At 42.2% G+C, this 20428-nt stretch overlaps 1 protein-coding gene and 1 long non-coding RNA gene across 2 annotated transcripts; one reads left to right on the top strand and one right to left on the bottom strand.

Annotated features, from left to right (window-relative positions):
- Positions 1 to 8352: 8352 nt before the first annotated feature.
- Positions 8353 to 9291, top strand: LOC146286643 (uncharacterized). The gene is made up of 3 exons (XR_014758368.1): positions 8353 to 8579; positions 8752 to 8879; positions 9090 to 9291. It is a non-coding gene; the product is annotated as an uncharacterized LOC146286643 (long non-coding RNA).
- Positions 9292 to 11395: 2104 nt separating this feature from the next.
- Positions 11396 to 18613, bottom strand: LOC146286642 (endothelin-2). Its single transcript, XM_084700579.1, has 4 exons — positions 18553 to 18613; positions 14225 to 14390; positions 11658 to 11789; positions 11396 to 11483 (listed from the first exon to the last, which is right to left on the bottom strand). The coding sequence occupies exons 1-4, from the start codon at positions 18611 to 18613 to the stop codon at positions 11396 to 11398; spliced, it is 447 nt and encodes a 148-aa protein (XP_084556705.1).
- Positions 18614 to 20428: the final 1815 nt, after the last annotated feature.

Here is a 20428-nt window from a genome sequence, read left to right as displayed (position 1 = left end):
CGACAAACGTCCCGTCATACATTCGCCGTGCATACAATTCGCCAAAACTTTCACGGTCCGCATCTGTGTCTTGTGCCAGGCTGCGCTAGCCTACCAAGCCGAGGGTTCTGGTCCGTCAGTTGTCACGCTGTGCCGCTCGCAGATGTTTCACCGAGCCCTCTCCTCCGCACGTGCTCAGAGAAGACCAAATGTGCTGTACCCATCTCCCAAAACACAGATCCCAAAAGGAGAGATGTAGCACTCCCTAGCATTCCCTAGTGAAAACAAACAAACACAACCCACTGCACACTGGTTAGTGAAATGGATTACTGGTGAATGAAATGAAAGTGAATCTGAAGCAACAATGTCTGTCATTTGTTCATGAACCACCATGTCACTTAACATGGCAGTGAGGTATATTCCTATAGGAGTGTTCAGTCTAGAGAATGTGGAAAACCAGAACCAAAGGGTGATGGAGCACTTTGAACGCTGCCATTGGTGTCCTTTTGTGTGTGTGTGTGTGTGTGTGTGTTTTTCAAAGCAATAGAACAATCCTCTTGTTTTACCATGTCTTTATATTTATTTCTTTCCTGTTGTACAGTTTCTGTCTTGTCGTCTACCCCCTTTAGTAGTAGTTAAACTGACTCAGCCCCAGTCCTGATCCTGTTTCAACCCCTGGGTAGGGCAGTTAGATAGGCCAAACCCCTGTGGTTGTTTGTTTTTATCTCAAGCCCTGAATAGAAGAAAGCCCTTTGTATAAGCCAGCTGTTATGTGAGATAGATGAAGAGAGAGACAAAGACTAATTAGACGGAGGATTTACTAAGTTACAAAGACCCGTCTCCTGACCTAGCTAGCATATTTGGAGTCTAGTTTAGTCTAGAAAATTCTCCCATTACTGATTTTCTTCCGAGATAGAGAAAAAAAAGAGATTAACCTCAAGTGCCAAGGAGAAAACCAAGGCTTAACAACACCTCTACAATGCCTGCTGTAGCACAGTGCCCAACTGGAGAGGTGATTTGATGTGGAGGATCCTCTGGCTTCTGGAATGTTCCTTTGAAGCCGAGAGGGGAAAGCGAGTGATAAATCCAACATTATGATGGTTCTCTCACATTCAAACATCAGTGAGTCTGCATCCCTCGCCTCTAAGGAACAATCAACCAATAAAGAACACAGTCATGACCCCAAAATCAACCTTACTGTGTGACTTAGACTTTGTGTGTTTACACAAGGGCAACGGTCAGTTGTTCTTATTTAATAGTTGCAGTACATCTCTATCCATGTGAATGTGTATGCTGCCAAGCCTAGACAATTCCCCAAAGCCTATACCTAATGTGTACATTTCCTGCTTCATTCAAGCATTTATCTTTGGCACCCAGCTACATGTATGAGAATGGTTTAACCCATTGTATACCAAGGGCGTTCGGTTGATGGTTGGGGTATATTTAACTGTAAAACTCCTTTCCGAGAGCCTGCTATGTGATGTTCCACAGACATTATGCCAGTAATATGTGATTTCCTTAGTCTGTCTTTGTTTGTGACTCAACAGCTCTGATGAATACTGTCTCACTGATAAAGGGAATTAAAGTACTGAAATTGAAAGAAATTACTTGGGTCAAGTTTTGTTGGTGTCCTTATGTCAAATTAGTAGGGTTCCTCCGTAAGGAGGAAACCTATTGTTTTTGTTAGTTTTATTATCATTATTATTATTCCTCTTCTCCTTGCACCACAATAACTCAACATGGTATTGGTAACTAATTTTCTAATTTGGCACAGTGATGCTACATCTGAGTGGGTACCCCCACGCCAACTATGGGCCACATCAAACCATAGGGGGCGCCACAGGAAACGCCCAAAAGTCAGATTTTCAAAGTGAAAGCATTTCCACCCCATTGCTCCAATTCTTCTGAAACTTGGTGTGCATGCCTTATTTCTTATGGCGAACAAAAAAGCCTCAAGGACCCATAAGGTCCGCCTGATCTATTTTCCTGTACAGTGGTAATTTTGGAAAACCTTCAAAATACCTCTTCTCTTGAACCAAAGGTCTAATTAACTTGAGATTTTGTACAGATATGTATCATTGGCGTATTTAAAAACTTTTAGCAATTGAATAAAATACAAAATGGCTGAAAGGGGTGTATTTATGTCCACTTTGCCTCAATATGTTTGTGTCATTAAATCAAATGTCATTTTGAATGATGGGTTTTCAAACCTAATAGACTTTAAGGTGACATGCCCCTGAAGTACCATAACAATTTCACCTTGATATGTCAAAATATGACTGAATTACAGCTGTTTAAACTTGGACCAAATCTGACAATGCTCACCATTGGAGAAACAGCTTTTTTTTGTACAGTAACTGAACATCCAATAGCTCAACGAGCTAAAACAGTGACCTGCAAAGTATAAGGTCGTAGGTTCGAATCCAGCCACACTGAGTCAGTCTTAAATTTGAATATATGTGTAGTTAAACAGGATGACATCGTTCTGAAGTACCATGCACTGTTTCACCTTGATATGCGCAATTTAACCTTGAAATGTCAACCGTTTCTTAACCTTTGTCCCAAAGCTAACAAAAAACTAATACTCAGATCATGCAGTCGGAGCACTGCTAGATAATCAGCGTCAGATCCCTTGGGTGCCCAGCATGCAGTGCGGCATGTCCAAAAACGCAAAGACTTGTGGAAAATAGTTTGGTTACAACAGCCTTGCGAGGGATTTCAGTTGTTGTGTTCGTTCAATTAGATGTTTGTAATATTATTGTTGGTTAGTTAATGTAATCTTGTTGGTCACCTTGATTGTGTATGTTGTGTAGTTTAATGGGAACAGAGAGTCGGCTGCTGAACTGTTACAGGCTGTTCTTGCAAGGAGCTGAATATGGATGCTTCCCTAGTCCAGTTGCCCACATGACTTTAGTTAGTTGTGCATTGACTGAGAGTCTGGCCAAACATGAAGTCGTTTTGCTCTCTTATTGTCTAAGTCTCGATCTTCTGCAGTGTACATGTTTATAATATTTTGCCATTTTGCGGAGGAACCCGTATCGCTGCTTGCAGCTATATTTGATATTACGTCTGTGACGATTGAAAGATATCTTCCCCCAGGGGTGCCAGTTCATATGACTTTAATGAAAAGGTGCACAAAACAACTAAATACTGTAATGCAGCATTAAGCGAGCAAACACAAATGTTGAACCTGCCTGCCTGCCTGCCTGCTCCCCTGCCTGCCTTTCTATCTGTCTTTCCCCTGGCTCTGTCTGGTTCTCTATCTGTTTTTCCACCGTCTCTTCCTGCCTGCCTATCTGTCTCTTCCCCTCTGTGGTGGATACTCTCTAGCTCTGCTTTAGCATGCCAGGAGCAAACTATTATTCACACTCAACAATGGTGATGATCTGGTCCTCATACACCTGCTGTCACAGGCCGGGGGATACAGCTGCAGTATGGAAATAAGAGGAGCTAATCTGTTCAGGGAAAATGTCAGACTTCTCACACCCACCCGTCCCTGAATTCTACACTCATGTACCTCTCACTAAAAACCTGGGTTTTAATTGATGAAATTAGACAGTGTTTCAACCAAACCCATGACAAGGGCAATTACAACTGGCTAAGTCACTGATCACACGGGCCTGCAGAGGTCACATGATCACTGGGCTATGAAAGAAAACACAGATGACATGATCACTGTGTCCACCACAGAACTCTCAGTTCCCACAGTTGTCACGCTTGAAAGTATTTTTCTATTTCCAGGATGACAATGTCCCTGAAGAACTATTATTTCCTGGTCCACACACACCATGCCAGGACATTTGGGAGCGGATTGTACTGATAGGGGAGAGCTACATTGACTAGCAGGGACAGAAGTTGCATGTTGCCATTGGTTGACTCACTGTGCCTGTCATGATTTATGGCCAGTATGAGCAACACTCACAAACCAAACCATTACGACCATTCCATCAGGTCATTTTGGCTTGGCCTAGATTACTTGATTGTATAATGTATGTATGGAAAACAAACTCATAAAAATGAACAACAGACCATTGTTGATCTAGTAGATGCAAAGACTTCCCCAGAGTCCCCGAGCACATTGAACACGCACTCAATTTGACTGTATCTATGCAGAACAAACAAAACAGCAGACTGTGAACATAGTTACACAGCTTGATATACGGACTGTAACAGTGACTCAGCTGGAATGGGGAATACGAGCTGGGCTGGTCTGCGTTTCAAAGTCCCGGGCCATTTTTCAGTCCCAGTCCAGACCTGTTACTACTATATCCCCCATTCCAGCTTAGTCACTGTTACAGTCCGTATATCAAGCTGTGTTACAACCATGTGTTACGGACGTGTATTATTATTATATATATATACATTTTTGGGGGTATTATGCCGCGGCCATTTGACCGGCCGTTCGGGAAATCTCCGACTCCCCCGACGGCCAGTCAGACCCTGTACAGTACTGTATTTGCAAGGAGCAGAGATATACTCTTTGGAATATACATTCGACATACAGTAACTAACGTGTTTTATTATGCTTGTGTAAGGCTGAATGAGGGGGTACCTAATTTACTGGCCCATGGGATTCCTGGACTTTCTCTTCTTTATGCTGACATTGCAGAATATTCTGTTTGTCCAAATGAACTCAATAGCCCTCTTCACACTGTCTGACCCACGCCCTCAAAGGGGTGGTCACAGTCATGGAAGAGGAAAATAACCTGAATAAGGTGTTTGTGAAAAGAAAAAAAACATCACACACATGTTTCTGTCACTGGAGGGTCCCACCATTGCTATGATCAGGTTGTGAATGAGTCTGGGCCACTGTAACTTATTCGAAATTCTGCTTACTTCAGACGCCTGTGCTCTCTCCACTTGTAGGTAGTTCTATTTCTCTGCAACTGCCTTTATAAATGGTTTTGTAATTCATCTCTCGATTATTTTACTACGACAAATAATACAATAAATGACCATTCTGCATTCAAAGTTACTGATTATATTGGATTGTGGTTAAACTCCATGATCTTAGGTTTGATTGAACCACTGTTTGGTGAACATATTTTCATGGAGATCAGTGCCTTGATAAGGGATTGAAATGATTCTCACCTACATCTGAAGATATGTTTTATATAGTGCAGTCATGGACGCTCAAACCAAATACTTCCTGTCTTTAGAGGAAGAACTGGGATCCAGTTCTAGGTTTTATATAATCTGTTCAAAAACATGTCATACGGCCAGTTAGCAGAATGGGGATCATGTTCAGTTACAGATCTATAGGATGTCAGCATATCGAGTGTTGCAGGGGACTCACAGATGTTTCAAAATGCGAGTTGGGCTTCTGTAGTTCCAGTAGTTTCCTTTCCTCGTCTCCTCTACTTCACCATTTGTATCGACACAAGGCTGGTGAAATCCAAAGCCTCCACGTCACTCCGACAAGCACTTCGTTTTCGGAGTTGTTAGAAAAGGTGAGAGGGAGGATGAGAAGAGGAGGAAGCTATACTGATAAGACCAGAGACATGGCCTGGTGAGGTAAACAACATTCTCCTGCTCACCACCAAATGTCCAAGAAATTGAGGGAGAGCGGCAGAGAAGCTGCACCCGCTCGTGACCTAAAGTGGACCAGTCCACAAGAAAGGTTCAGCTGTTGTTGTAGCCTCTTGAAAAATGTTGTCTCGCTCGCTCCGTCTCTCTCTCTCTCTTTGTGTGTGTTTCTTCCTGGTATGACTTCTTGTGGGCAGAAATGGCAAAGAATCAAACCACTGATGTGAGTCAAAGTGACATCTGCGCCCCTAAATGATATAGGAAGGAACCACAAAGGGAAGGGCAAAATACAGTTTCTTCTTGATTGTTCTTTATTGACAAAGCACATGCATTCATTTTTGTGTGATGGCTTGAATATTCATGAGATTTAAGAAAAGATTGGTAGACTCTTCAGCTTGCTGGTCATCCAAACCTAAAATCGAAAAAAAGATACAAAATATTGACATTCCCCTTAAGGTTTTTGGAAATATTTACGTAAAAGATTTGTCAATGTTGGCATCACCAATGGACGTTAAAGATATAAGATTGTCTGGGATAATGTACCATTCTGGTTTCCTCCCATTTTGTTTACTTACAGTTTCAGGAGTTCAGTAACACACCATCGATTGAATAATGATACGCTTTTATTGAACAGGGCTGATAGCAGAACCAAGCCCGCTTAGTGGAGGAGGCTCGTAGCAGAGCCAAGCCTAATGCAGTTTGGTGCATTATCCCTTTTCCATCTAGATCAGTGGTCTTCACAATTATTTTCATGAGAGCCACAATGATAGGACAAAGTCAATAGGAGAGCAACATTTTAGCAGGAGTTGACTCTCCACAAAACCCGTCTCCATCATCTTCCTGTCGTTTGTTGCATGCTCCCAATAGAGGTTTGTTCATAAAGAGACATTGGGACAGATTTCTGGCTGCCCCGCCTATTTTCATGTTATGACCGTGTTATTTACTGCCATGTGAGCCACAAATGAGAGCTTGGCATGCCGCAGGAGGTTCGCGAGCCGCACAATGAGGAATACTGATCTAGATACATTCTCACAATTTCCTCGAGCCTCAGAGGAAGTCTTCTAGAGCCCTGAGTTAGACTGCAGTGCAGTCAGACCACCTCACTACTGGGTATAAGGTGTGTGTGTTTTTATACTGCCCATCTCTGAGTAAATGAAAAGCCTCATAAATTCTTTCCCGAGGTTTCCGGTATAACCCTTCCTGTGAGGTAAACCGACAACGTTCCTCGGGATGCATAAAAGTGTAGGTATGGAGAGAGAGCTATGGAGGGAGGAAGGAATGGGGGTCGTGGGGGGGGGTTGGGGGTAAAGGGTAAAAGGGGGTTCTCTCTCTCCTGGTAAACCGCTAACCCACCCATTAGTGGCAACTAAAAAGAATGAGATCACTTCCTGTTGTCCCCGTTCACCTAAGACAACAGTCAGGGCAGTGAGAAGTATGGGATTTTAAAATAGCTTCCTCAAGCTGTGGAAACACTTAGCTGTGCCGTTAATGTGAGCCATAGTAATCAGGCAAGCGTTTGATGCTCCAGCTGAGCCGTCTCTCTGTAGAGCCAGACCGCTTTGTCACCCTGCTCTGCTTTGTCCTCAACACTACACAGGACGGAGTCCGGCGTGTAAGGACAGGGGGGAAAAGGAAGAAAGCGAGAGGAAGACAGGCCCAAGCAATGACGGGGTTCACAACAATAATCTGGGATGCATGCTTCATGTTAGCAGGGTGGTTTGTTGTGTGCATGTGTCTGGGTGGGTTGCCAGGTCTGGGCTCTGTTCTGAGACAGAAGTGGTTCTGATGTGGTAGGTGCTGCTGCCAGGCTGAGTCCACACAGCATCAAAGCATGTCAGGATGCAACCACTTTCATAGAGATGAGGGTAATTACACAGGGACAGACCAGACAGACACAAGCCAGACACATCGTGTCACTCGCTCAACTGACTTGTTGTTCTGTGTGTCCTGGATGGTGGAACACACAGAAGCCAGTAGCGCTGTTTTGCACGAGTAGGTGGGTCATCGTCATTCGGTTAGGGTTATTTGGGAAGAGATAGGATTGTAGGGTTCTATGATAATGGTTGTATGGTTAGGGTTGCAAGGTTAGGGTTACAGGGTTAGGGATGAAAGATTTGGGGTTATAAGGGAAGGAACAGGGTTGTAGGGTTAGGCACAGTCTGGCCGTGAGCACATGCAGACCACCTTCAAAAAAAGGATAAAGACACACTTGTTCCGGGAGTACAACGGTACTTGATTTGTTGGATTTGTTGGATCAGATGTTAGTTTATTTCCTCCAGGAACACAATGACACTTATTGAGGGACTTGCTGCACTTGTTGGTTAGTTGCAACTGATTTAACTTCCTGTACTCGCTGTGAATTCTATTATTGTTGCTTGCTGTCCTCCAGGTACTCTCTAGCACTTTAGAGGATTTGGTTGTTTAATTGAAATTTGTTTAACTACATGCTCTTCTGGTTCCACCCAATGGCACTTATTTGCTTTTCATAATGTATGCTTCATGTTTTGGCAACCTGCAATGTTTTTGTTGTTTATGATCATTGACCTAGATGCACATTTTGCAAAGCTCTCTTATCTAAGTCGCTGTAAATGTAATGTCATGTGAATCTTGCACACTCATGTGTTGTTCATGGGTCTCATGATCCTCTTCGGGCACTGAGGATGGTTTCACTTAGATATGAATTTGCATGTTGGAAAAAAAAGTGTATAAAACGGTCTTTTTATCTACAGACCATCATTCACATCTGGTACTTCTATGGCAGTACACACAATCTGTTTAATATTCCAGAAGAAGAATCTGTTGTTGCACCCCTCCATTGGCTTAGCCTATAAATCTGGTCATAGGGGATTATGACTTCCATTTGACTTCTATTACCTTGGATCTGCAACAGATTTTAGGGGAATCCTCCTCCCCCCCCCCCCCCCCCCCAATAAGTAAAGCCAGGTCTGTAGGTTGGCATGGTGGGGGAGAGTGCACCTCTGGATGGGCTTCGAGAACCTCAACCAGGCCCAGATGCCTGGTCTGGACAGGAACAGTGGAGGCTCAATGCTGGACTACAGAAAACTCAGCTGCAGGTATGTATGAGTGCAGCGTATTGTTAGGTTTGTGCCAGCCTCTACGGCGTGTTTTAAGCACAAGCCTCGTCTATCTTTCCATCTCTCATTGTGTTTTTCCTTATGTTTCTGCGTCCATCTTTCCTTCTTTCTCCTTTGATCGAGAATTACGATCCTCTCTTGTTGTTGTCAGGTCAACAGTCACTATCACTTGGAATTGAATGAAGATTAAGATGTCTGTGTTGATCTACTAGTGAACATAAAATGCATGGAAACATCCCCGGAACAACTTGTGCAATGTTAATCTTTCAAAAGAGCAAGGTAGAGCATCTCTTTGTTCAAAGGCATTTCTGTGTCTCACTGATGAGTTAAAGAAAAAAACATTGGTCAAAATATCCACATTAAACACTCTAACCATAAAACGTACATACTACACAGAGTGGTTAACTATACAAATTAATATGTAATAAGGTTGTGTGTAGAGGATCGAAAATCTAATATACTGTATAAAATCCTTGTCCTTTTTTCCAGAACAGAAGTAGGTACATGGGTAGACATGTCCAGCAGTGCTTTTGAGGGAGCCAATGAGCAGAGGTTGTTGTGTTCAATTTGGAATCAGAGCAGTCTGTTGACACACTTTTGTGATTTGTGACTTTGTATCTATCTACAGTAGGGCTGGGCGATATGTCAAATATTAGCAATAATATGGCAATAATTTTGACGACAATGTAAAATGTGATAATATTGTGAATATTGAATATAAACATTTAATAAATTAAAAAAATAAGATAATCGTCTGACTCCTCTGTATTCACACGCACTCTCTTTTGCTCTCTTTTTGTCTTCTCATATAAGGACCTCTGCATGAATTGTTCCATGTGAGGTCCATTTTGTCAAGATGCAAGTACCATGTTATGGCAACTGCTTAACTATGCACTACACATTTTGTACTTTGTAACAATAGCTGTCTTATCTAAATTGTTTTTGTTTTCTAATGGGGGCAAACAAAAATCATGTTTTTTCATTGTTTAAATTCAAACGCAAACATATCGAGATATATATTGAATATCGTAAACATTTTGACAATATTGAAATATCAATTTGTGTTATATATCGCCCAGCCTTAATCTACAGGCATGTAGAAATGCAAGAATTAAAATATATTCTGTTATAGGGTTAGGTTTGATAGCAACTGAATTGTGTTTGGAATTGTTAATCCACCCAACTAACCTTTCAGTTATATTAATCTTTTCAGTGTACACATTTTTGGTTTAATGGAGACTGGGATAAGGCCACTGGGTAAGTTGATCCATCTCCTGTTGCAAGGAAAACTATCCATCTCTTGTTGCAAGGAAAACGGTATTTTCCACAAGTAACCTAAACTGTGGAGGCCCACTTTATGGGCATACCAACTTTGTCAATAATGTGCCTGCACCCTGTATGTCTAACAAAAGTAGATTATGAACTAAAATATTTAAACAAAAGTAGATAATGAAATAAAATGTATAGGTGACTTGGGTTCTGTCAGGAACTAATAACTCCTGTCCAGAAATTTCACAGCTGAATAAGCTTTTTATCATCTATATTAATATATGTGGAATGCATTTTAGAATGAAATACAGGTGACAGACCTTTGCTGGGCGAATGATATTATAGGGATTTTATATTTTCAACCCAGACTTTATTTGAGTAAATAATAAAATCACGTCACATTGTTAAATGTAGATTTTAATATGTCAAGCTACAAAATAATCTTCATGACAAAATAAATATTCATCTTATGGACACACATGTAATCCAAAGAGTAACTAAACAACAAAACCACTTGAGTCAAAACCTCATGTTTAATACTCATCCTATCCATACCAACTCTGGTCTTGATTCCTTCAGAAAGGAAGGTGCACCTCCTCACCTTTTTTTGATGCAGTTTCACTATCACAATGAGGGGGTGTTTATGAGAATTGGCTATGTTGGAAGCCCTGATTCATGACAAATTCATGACAAATCCGATATCTTTCATTGGAAAGCATTTTTTTTCATATATTTTGAGGCAGGCTAACTAAAAAATGTGGGTGTTTAGTTACTCTTTCAGGCTGGCACCCAAATCAGCATATACAATTTCATGTATGATATTGGTAAACTGCCAATACCTAAGACTTTATGATACGAAACTGGTTTGATATAAAGAAAATGCCAACAGTAAATTAACCTTCATTATGGCATTAGTTAAAATGGCGATACCTTTATTCATAACATTTTGTGAATGTGTCTGAGTATTTACAAGTCCTAAAGTGTTAAAAATGCCCTTATGACTCCATACATGTCTTTATTCTAACATTCTCCATTGTTGACACAAAATTGTTACGGAAATTGTCTATACACTAAGGTACATAAGTCTTTCATATTTGAACTCAAAAATCAAAAGTGTCAGCTAAGCTAAACTATAATAAAGTTCCAACATTATGCCTTCTACCTCAGACTAAAAACGTATAATGTTGGTATTAATCTCTACAGTTTGATATCCAGGGGCCTCATTTATAAAACGTTCTATGCAGTTGGCATGTACTGTCAGACATGAAACGACACACATTTTACAGTTACAGGCTTTAAATCACAACTTTTGTTGCATACGTAGGATCGTGATAAGTACAACACAATATAGTGAGAAATGTACCGGTTGTTATGAATGAGGCCTCTCCTGAAAGCACTTCAAAACAGCCCAGTGTCTGTTACATGTGTCTGTAGCAACAGCTAATTAGCTCATTGATAAAGACCTCCTTATTCTTGCAGAAGACACCGTCAATATGCCAGTATGCCCCTTTTCTTTTCTTCACCTCTCATGTGAGCTGAGAGTCTATGTTCTTGGCCTTGAGCTTTTGCTTGAACCTGGTGGGAAATTTCCTTTTGATTGATGCATTTTCACCCCTGTGAAGATGTATAAAAATGGTTGTATTGCCCTATTCATCTTCAGGCAGTTGATATGCTTTAATGATGCTTTTTATGAAATGGATTGGAGTTTTCAAAGAAATCTGGTCAGAAGGTCAAGGGTCGAGATGAGTTTTTTGCATTTGTGGACCACAGCATCAGGGGAAACCTTACCCTCGGTGTGTGCTCAGAGCACAGCAGAAACGACGACACTCTGTGTCTTGTCTGTCCGTACAGAAACATCGGCCCTGCAACTCTCTCTTCATTCGAACGGGGAAGGAGCCCACTCCATATGGCACCACCTGACTGCAAACAAGGTACAACATGCTATATTAATATGTTACATTATCAGTATCAGCAGGCTGATTTGAGAAAACTGGGATTCTCAGATTCTTTATCTGGAGAAGCAATGTTTTTGGTTTACTTTTCAACCTTGGTTAAATCCAACAAAATATCTGGTTAAAACCACCTGACCGATGAAAGGTTATACCACAAATTGAAAGAGGTTCTCATGGTCCTTTAGAAGGGCCTCTTAGCCACTGAATCATCCTTAGTGAGTTGAGTGAACTCACTAAAGATGAGTTGAGTTGCATCCCCATAGTTTCTCCCACACAGTCCAAAGTGAGTAAACCTCCACATTCCTGATTTACCCCAAAAGGCTATTACCATTCCCGGTTGTTATGTGTCCATTGACCTTGTCTTTAAAGCCACATAGAACAGCACTAATGAAGTAGGATAACGATGCGGTTTACTGTACACTGTACTGAACTGATGGGTACCACAGATTAAAAGCAGCAATTGAGTCTTTATCCTCAATAACAGAAGCTGAACAGCAGAGAACAAACCTGATTGAATTTATGTCACAAATCAAACTAAGGTCTAATCTGAAACCTGACTGTCAGATGAACCTTCTTCTTTAAGTCCTCATTCTATACCTGAAAATCATCTTTTAGATTTATCAAGTAGGTCTCATCAGATGTTATTTTTCTATACGGAAAATGTCTACATGCGGACAGGTTTGGAGAGGAATAAGCCTGGTACTCATGCCAACTGGCGCCCGTCTGTACTCCATCTTGGCTCTAAGCCAGTTGCCTGGCACAGGTTAACTAGACCACATGCTTAACAGCAAGCAGATGCTAGGGGCTCAAAGAAGCCGCACGTAACAGGGGGCAAATCCCAAATGACACTTTTTATAGTGCTCTTTATATGTGGTGTTGGTCTGAAGCACACTACTATGTGGCACAGAGTGCCTGAACCTTTGTTATTTGCTTGTCAGTAAGAAACATTACCATTACACCAGGGTAATGTTGTTAGGATATTCATGTTTAGTCTCAGACTTCATACCGCCAACCCCGACATGAGATTGTGGGTGAGACCGTGACTGTTAGACTGTCCAAACCACCTCTGCTACACTAGGCAGTTTATTGTGTTCTCACCATCTTTCAGCTGTTTTCTAACAGCATCTATGCTTTAATGATCGGTTTCTCCTTCTCTACAATTTTTTTCTACCTTTCACTCATTTGCTTTTTTCCAACTGAGGGACTGTCTATGGTTGCTAAATCTGGTGACATACTGCTTCCCCTGTCTGGCTAGAGATTAAATGAGTTTCACTCTCTTGAGAACTCTGGGGGATACCACCAGAGAACCATACATGACGTTCTTGGATTTTGAAGTACTGTACTGGTTCACAAAGACAAAAAAGAATGAAAGACGGAACAAATTAATACCCAATCTACTACACAGTGATAGACTGAAGACTCAGAAGGATTAAGAATTTAGCTTACTTTAGCTTGCTATTAAGAAATGATTGCTCTGGTAAACCTACTGAGTGATTAGAGTTCAATATTGAGACTTGAGCATTGATTAATAGCTGGTTCTACTGTACTGTGAGTTTATATAATAATGATAATGGCAGTTGACCTTTTATCACATAAGTTCAGACAATTCTAAAGGTATGTAGTCACGTGCTCATTTAAATTCTGACAGCTGTTCTAGACTCAAATTTTAGTTGGGAAAAATGTTTCTGAAAGTTTCAATGGCACCCCCATTGCAAGTTGTAATTCATTGTTACTGACATTTTGTCAAGTGAATGTCTTTATGATAAATACAAAGTGATACATTAAAATGTTTAATAATTAATGTATTTGAAGACTACAGTTTGCTGAACACTTTTATAAACTGTACGAGACAGGATTGTTGCATCATTAGTATGGGTTCATAGTGGGACCACTCCAGCAAATCCTATGTGTTACAGAGTTTAAAAAGGTTTACATAATTGCAGGGTCTGTAATGTTAACTTTAAACTTAGACTACAACCTGAGTGTTTGTGAGTGGATCTGGGTCTTTAGCTGCTGTTTTTGGCTAACCAAGGAGAGCTATATTGGCTATCATGAAGACTTCCAAAGAACATATGAAGGCTAAGTTCCGGAAACAGGGGATTAACGAGGGAGGGCACAAGCCTAAAATCAGCCCTCTCACTAATTGAATGTGGGTGATATGAGCATAGCCAGAAAGACTGGAAACCATGCTTATTATGGCTTTTGAGGGGTATGAAAACGCTTGCACATCATCTTCAGAGAAATAGAAAAGAAAATGATCCATCATTTTGAGTAGGAGGCCTGCTGTGGTTTTTTGTGTCTGCTCATCACAAGTACTCACAATGCAGCACACACAAATAAGTGAGGGGTCATAGACCACTACTCGTTAGCTGGAGGAGGCTAACGCTTGGACTGGAGACTCACCTAGGTGTGTTGACCCAGACAATCCCAATGTGGCAGAAATAGACGCACTCCTTATCCTTCAGGTTCTCACAGGAGCAACGCCTCTGCCTTCGATGGGCCCTGTGGACAAGCTGCGTCAGGGGGCCTCCCGCCTCTGAGCTAGGCCCATGCACAGAGCTGGAGAATGCTGAATAGAGAGAGGGCAAAAGGGCAGAGGCAACCATGAATTTACTCCCATCCCATCTTCCTATCAAGTCAGATGGGCATCTGCCACCAAAGGGCCCTTTGGTATTTTGGGCCTCACTGAGTTTTCGGCCTGGTCATTTATCTAACATTGATGTACATTCTTCTTCTTTTTCATTTCACTGAAGTGTGATCGTTACCTATCGTTACAGTTTCCTATTGTTTCACACAGTCCTTTGCATTTTGGTTGAACACTGCAAGGTCTTTTGAGCTGCAAGGTTTGGGTAGTATGGGGCAGATAAGGCAGTGCTCCACAGTCTGGTCTGCTTCACATTTACAGGTGGTGGGGCCAGTCTTGAAGCCCCATCTGACCAGAGCATCTTTGGATCGTCCCGTTCTCGTTCTGAGGCGGTTGAGCGTTTTCCATTGAGCCCACAAAGTTTTCAGTAGGGGTATTCCCATGCCAGTTGGAAGAGGGTTCCCATTCCAGTTGGAAGAGGGTTTCATCCCGGGGCTTTGTTAGGGGTTGGACATGGCTGAGAAAGCTTTTTCTTGATTTTGGCCGGAGGGTGACATCCATGGAGGGGATGGTGTTCATCGCTAGTAGCTTATGTTTGCTTGACTCAGCTGGCCACTTCCCATGTGATACCAGCAGGGGCAATGCCAGCGAGGAGGTGCCGGTAGCTTATGTCGGTGGGTTTCAAGCATCCAGTGATTAGGCGGCAGGTGTTGTTCAGTGCTGGGTCAAGTTTCTTGGCATGGGTTGACCTCCCCCAAACAGGACATGCATACCCCCCAGAGGAACAGCACAGGGCCAAAGCAGTAGATTTCCTCCATTTGAAGTTGGTCAGTTTCTGTAGGATGTTGTACAACGTACATTGCCAGTCAAGAACAATGAGAGCATTGACCAGCCACCGACCTCAGCCATCAGACCATCACTCTATTCATCTCCACTGTCTCTTTCCCCAAGACACGCATCTGTTCAGAGATTCTACTGAGAAGCACAAGTTCCCCCTAAAGTCAGGCATCAGTCAAGGCATGCTTACGGGCCGTGAGGTCAGGTTGAGGGAGGAGGTTTACACTTGACACGTCCTCTCTACAGGGTATGTATTCTGCTAGGTGCTTGTGTTCATTGTTCCTGATGCACTCTAGAGTAAGGGATTATCATACTTGTTGTCTTTGCCTTCTGGCTTTGGAGTTCATTAAATGTATTTGATCAGAAAAACCTTTTCAACAGAAAAAGGTCTCCACATGCATTTGTGTGTGATCCAACATACTTTTTTACTCTGTTAAAATCACTTGTGAGATCATGTTTTATGTCAACAATAGACAGTAAAAAAAAAAAATCCATGGCCATTAATGGCATCCATATTCTTTTGGTACTTATTTGATTGCATTAAAACCTCAAGTGTACTGTACGTCCACAGTGCCCAGATCACTGAGAGAGACTTCATATGTCAGCCCACCAGAGACTCTGCAGCGTGTCTTCTGAGTTGAGCTCTGGAAGTGGATATCTGTTCTGGTTAGCCACCGAAGCCGCCTCCCACAGCAGCCTGGCCCGGGCTTTCAGAACCTGAACAAATCCAGATTTCTCTTGTCTGTTTGTACGCCCACACACACACATGCCTATGCAGTCTGCTGTAAAGTGTCAAGCAGTAAACACCACAAAACCCCACTGATAAACAAGTCTTTGAGAAATGTAGTGAGTGAGTCTGAGTCGTCAGAAAACCTGGTTGATGGAGCGGATTGTTATCCGATCTGGCAGACTACATTATCGCAACGAAGCTGTATTCTTTCTGGATATCAAATCTAACATGGTCATCTGTCCCACACTGCAGACTTGGGTCAACTGGATCAGTGTTACAGAACCAGGTAAATAATCCCTTCACATGTATTTGTTTTAATAGTGCCTATTGCTTTACCTTCAGGAGCAAGCTTTGTGGGAAGTCCACACGGTCGGACGCCTTCGTGCACTTACACCCATGTTCCAGTCTCATATCCTCCAGTGTTCCCTCATATCCTCCTGAGAGTCCATGAGATTGCCAAGAACAATTTAATTTACTAGTCTATTTGGAGAGGTGAGAGTGGAGACAAAGGGGAATAGGGAGTTGATTGGAAAAGATGTTAGTTGGATTACCTCTAAATCCCTAAATCGCCCATTTAGCAAGAAACCTCTCTCGCCTCAGATTACGGAGGCAATATTTGCCTGGCCGCTGGCGGTGGATGTTTTGGCAGGACCAGTCACGGGGATAACAAGAAAACCTACCACAGTATGCTAGCTTCACCAAGCCAATCGTGACCTAACATAGATGCAAGCTCCATGAAGCCAATTGTGACCTAACATAGATGCTAGCTCCACCAAGCCAATCGTGACCTAACATAGATGCTATCTCCACCAAGGTAGCATGATAACCTTACCCAGCTCCAAACTTAACTTCTGCTAAACAGCGTGATAACCTATGATCACAGACTCACAGAGAGGTGGGTGGTATTCTGGGCCCATTATATAATGAGGGATAGGCTTTTATATAATTTAGTTAACATTCAATGAGATTCTGATATTTGTGATGCTATGGAAACAAATGCCTTGCTGCTTTGACCAATTAATTAAACAAGAGGTACATAATGTGCAACAATTCAATTCCCTGTTGGTACAATTTCCATAATCCATGGTATTGATAGAACAGTGTTTGCTTTCACTCAAATTTCCATTTCCATTTAGCAGACGCTCTTATCCAGAGAGACTTACAGTAAGTACAGGGACATTCCCCTAAGGAAGCAGGGTGAAGTGCCTTGCCCAAGGACACAATGTTATTTTGCATGGACGGGAATCGAACCGGCACCCTTTTGATTGATAGCCCGATTCCCTAACCGCTCAGTCATCTGACCCCAAATATCTTGTCACATTCAATAATAAGAGAATTCTCCATTCACAGTTACTATTCTTTCAACCACATTGCTTTCATTGCCTCATAAAACCTGGCCTATCCATCCATCTTTGACATTTTGACAGAAATGTACACTTGGATTAAGTAGTCTAACGCTATATAAGGCGGAAAAAGAATACCAACTATCTATACTGACATTTTTGGTGACACACTGGGGGAGTTTGAATTATTAACCAGTTGAGTAGGCTATATAGTACATCCATAACATCTGGCTGACTCATGTCTAAAGCCTACTTGAGTCTAGCTGGTCGTATTACCTGCTCCTAGTGCTGTTTGGTAAGAGGAAGGGTTTGGATATGTTGTGTATCTTGTAAAAAATCTAAAAATACTTTTTTTTTTCATAGTATATTTTTCATATTTCATACTTTGTTTAACATGGGCTTTGGTCTGTTTCCTCAGATTCTGTGACTCCTAAACTATTGTGACACTGTGGTTCACAATATATCCAGGACAACAACTATACACTACACAGACAGGCACACACAGATGTGTGTGTGTGTCTAGTGGCCAGCTAAGATGGTTGTAATAGTAAAATAATGGACTTAGTTTACTTTAGCTTAAAGTCCAATCTGAAGCTTAAGACATGGACTTCTGGTGTGTACAGAAAAGGCTTTACTGGGCCATAGTATCTACAGTGACCTGCTTATGTAATCCAATAAACATTTTGCTTCCATGTTCAATGTACGTGTACAATGTACCGCTGAACAAGAAGGTTTTTGCAAAAGTACCCAGTACCGCATTAGTTAATAAAATAATTTCTCTCTGTGATTCAGCACCCTTCAAGTTTAGAGTGCAAAGCTGATTGAGGAGCCAGGCAGTTTAGATGGCGCTACATAGCCAGGAGCTTTAGAAAGCGTGAGAAACAGTCGATGGATTTGCAGAATCCATAAAGTGAATTGATTTGACGCATAACTCACACAGTGTGACCAGAAGCTGACAGCCACCAGACTCTCACATTATGTAGAAAAGGGTGCATGTATGTGCAGCATAGATCAATTGAAACATATCTTAGCACAGCCATTTCAAACCCAGGCCATGGCAGAACAGATGGTCACAAGAGTCTCAGCATCACATAAAGTCACGGTAACACAATGGAGCTGCGATTCTGACCGAGAATGTAAAAAACAGATCATGTGACTGTCCCACACATCACCCAGAGAGCCTGGATATACATGAGACCGGTCAATACGTCTAACAAGATGGCAAACCCTGTTTTACCTTGGTGTTCCAGAATTAGGACCAGCGTGGTGGTCAGGAAGTAGAAGGTGTTAAGATCCATGATCTGGGTGTAGGACCTGTTTAGGTCCTAGTCCGGCAAACAGGGTCCTAGAGCTAAGCCTGTTACAGTCCGGTCCGGTAGGAAAGAGATCGGGGAGGAGAAGTTAGTCACAAACTGTGGGGTACCACCACAGATAACTCTGTGAGTTGCTTGGTGTGTGTATGTGTGGTGTGTATATCTGTCTGGCTAGTTATATCAGTGCCCCTGCTGCTGTTGTCTCTCTATGCCCCTCTCCCAGGGCTGCCCCACAGTCCCAGACACACTGAGACCAGCCCAGAAGCTAAGGGGAGGAGTGATGCAGTGGTGTGTCTGTGCCTGTGTGTGTGTGTGTGTGCGCGTGTGTGTGAGAGAAAGAGAGCGAGAGTGAGTGACACTATTTTGCATGCTTAGAAATGGGTTATTCCCCCTACCGATAACATCCAACAGCATCATTTACAGGAGGGGTCATCTTCTGAGGATGGGATTGTGTCGACTTTTCTCTACCAGAACAGCAGCACGGCTACTCTGTCACTTTTGTGGAAACTGAACACGTCAAACTATTTAAGTCATTGAATCCGTACGTAAATAATAATGTTAAGTGAATAAATGAATACCTTGTATAAAATAGTATTGACTTGAAGATATTGCTTAGAGGGGGTGGGGGAAAAGAAAAGAATGGTTGCCAATAACACCATCCCAGCAGCTTGGAGAAGAAAAGAGAACAGGAGAGGAAAACATGCCTAATCTGGAGGTCTGAAGAACAAAGTGCACCCGATTCAAAGAAGGAAAAAAGAGCTTGTAAAAAAGAGGAGAGGAAACCCTGGTTTAGTCTGACACAAGCACAGGAAGCTGTCTACCAACATAGCCCAGACAGAGAAGATAGGGCCAGGGAAGCCCATTGTGGTCAACCAACATTTTCATTAAAGTCATCAAGAGTCAACTGAAACATTTCAACCGACACATCTGTGCGCCAGAAGTTTTTTCGGTAATTGCTCAAAGGTTTTTACATTGGTGAAGACGTTTTCATTGGTTTCAAAGACATTACCAGCAATTTAAATGTGTTTGGCGGTTTACTGATTGAAGGACTGATGCAAAAATGGAAAACCATTATAATACATTGATGGATGATGTGTCCAGGCAGAGACTGGGTGTGGCGGATGAGTACTGCTGAAGCTTGAGCAGATCTCCTGGGTATACCTGGCTGGCAGATGGAAGGCTGAGGTACTGAGAAGAAAATGGGAGGATTTGTAGGGAGGGATAGTATGAAAACAGAAATGACATGTACATCAGGTATGCTGTATCACTGCAGTCAAGTGGAAAGAGGGAGGTGTTTTGATGCTTTGGTATGGTCTACCTAGCCTCATTTGTGTGTGTGTGTGTTTTGTTGTTGACTTTGAAACAACGCCAACCGAACATCCCCTTGGGTTAAAATGTTCATGTTTAGACAGTCGTGCATTGGTTAGGTTGTTTCTGGCTTAGCCACCTTGCAAGCCTTTGTAGAATAGTTTTCAGCCCTCAAAACATCGGATCTTTTGTTTTGGGTTAGGGGTCTGCTTCTTATCCACACACACTGACCCATGAGTAACCTAATACACACACACACACAGAGTGCTCCCTGTGTCGTCTTCAATGGGGCTTGTAAGTGTGTGTGTGTGTGTGTGTGTGTGTGCATGGCTGCATTCACTCTCACGCCCTCCCAGGCCCATCTCCCCATCTCCTGGGCTTCTCATTAGACCAGATTAGGCTTAGCTTTGCATTCAGGAAAGATAATTAAAGACCTGCAGGAACACAAAACAACATTTTACTCCTGCACTGCCCCCGCACTCAACACCCCCC

This window comes from Hypomesus nipponensis, chromosome 6 (assembly GCF_054491055.1).
Source record: "Hypomesus nipponensis isolate SF chromosome 6, ASM5449105v1, whole genome shotgun sequence".
Classification (NCBI taxonomy): domain Eukaryota; kingdom Metazoa; phylum Chordata; class Actinopteri; order Osmeriformes; family Osmeridae; genus Hypomesus; species Hypomesus nipponensis.
The sequence above is the reverse complement of the archived record's forward strand: the minus strand, read 5'-3'. Positions and strand labels throughout refer to the sequence as shown.

What these genes read in the sequence shown, in the direction of transcription:
- LOC146286642 (XM_084700579.1), bottom strand. Translation starts at nt 18,613, where the DNA reads ATGGATCTTAACACCTTCTACTTCCTGACCACCACGCTGGTCCTAATT. An exon ending in CCTAATTCTGGAACACCAAG is followed by an intron (nt 14,391 to 18,552) that starts GTAAAACAGGGT and finishes CTCTCTATTCAG; the next exon opens with CATTCTCCAGCTCTGTGCAT. An exon ending in GTCTGGGTCAACACACCTAG is followed by an intron (nt 11,790 to 14,224) that starts GTGAGTCTCCAG and finishes CCTTGTTTGCAG; the next exon opens with TCAGGTGGTGCCATATGGAG.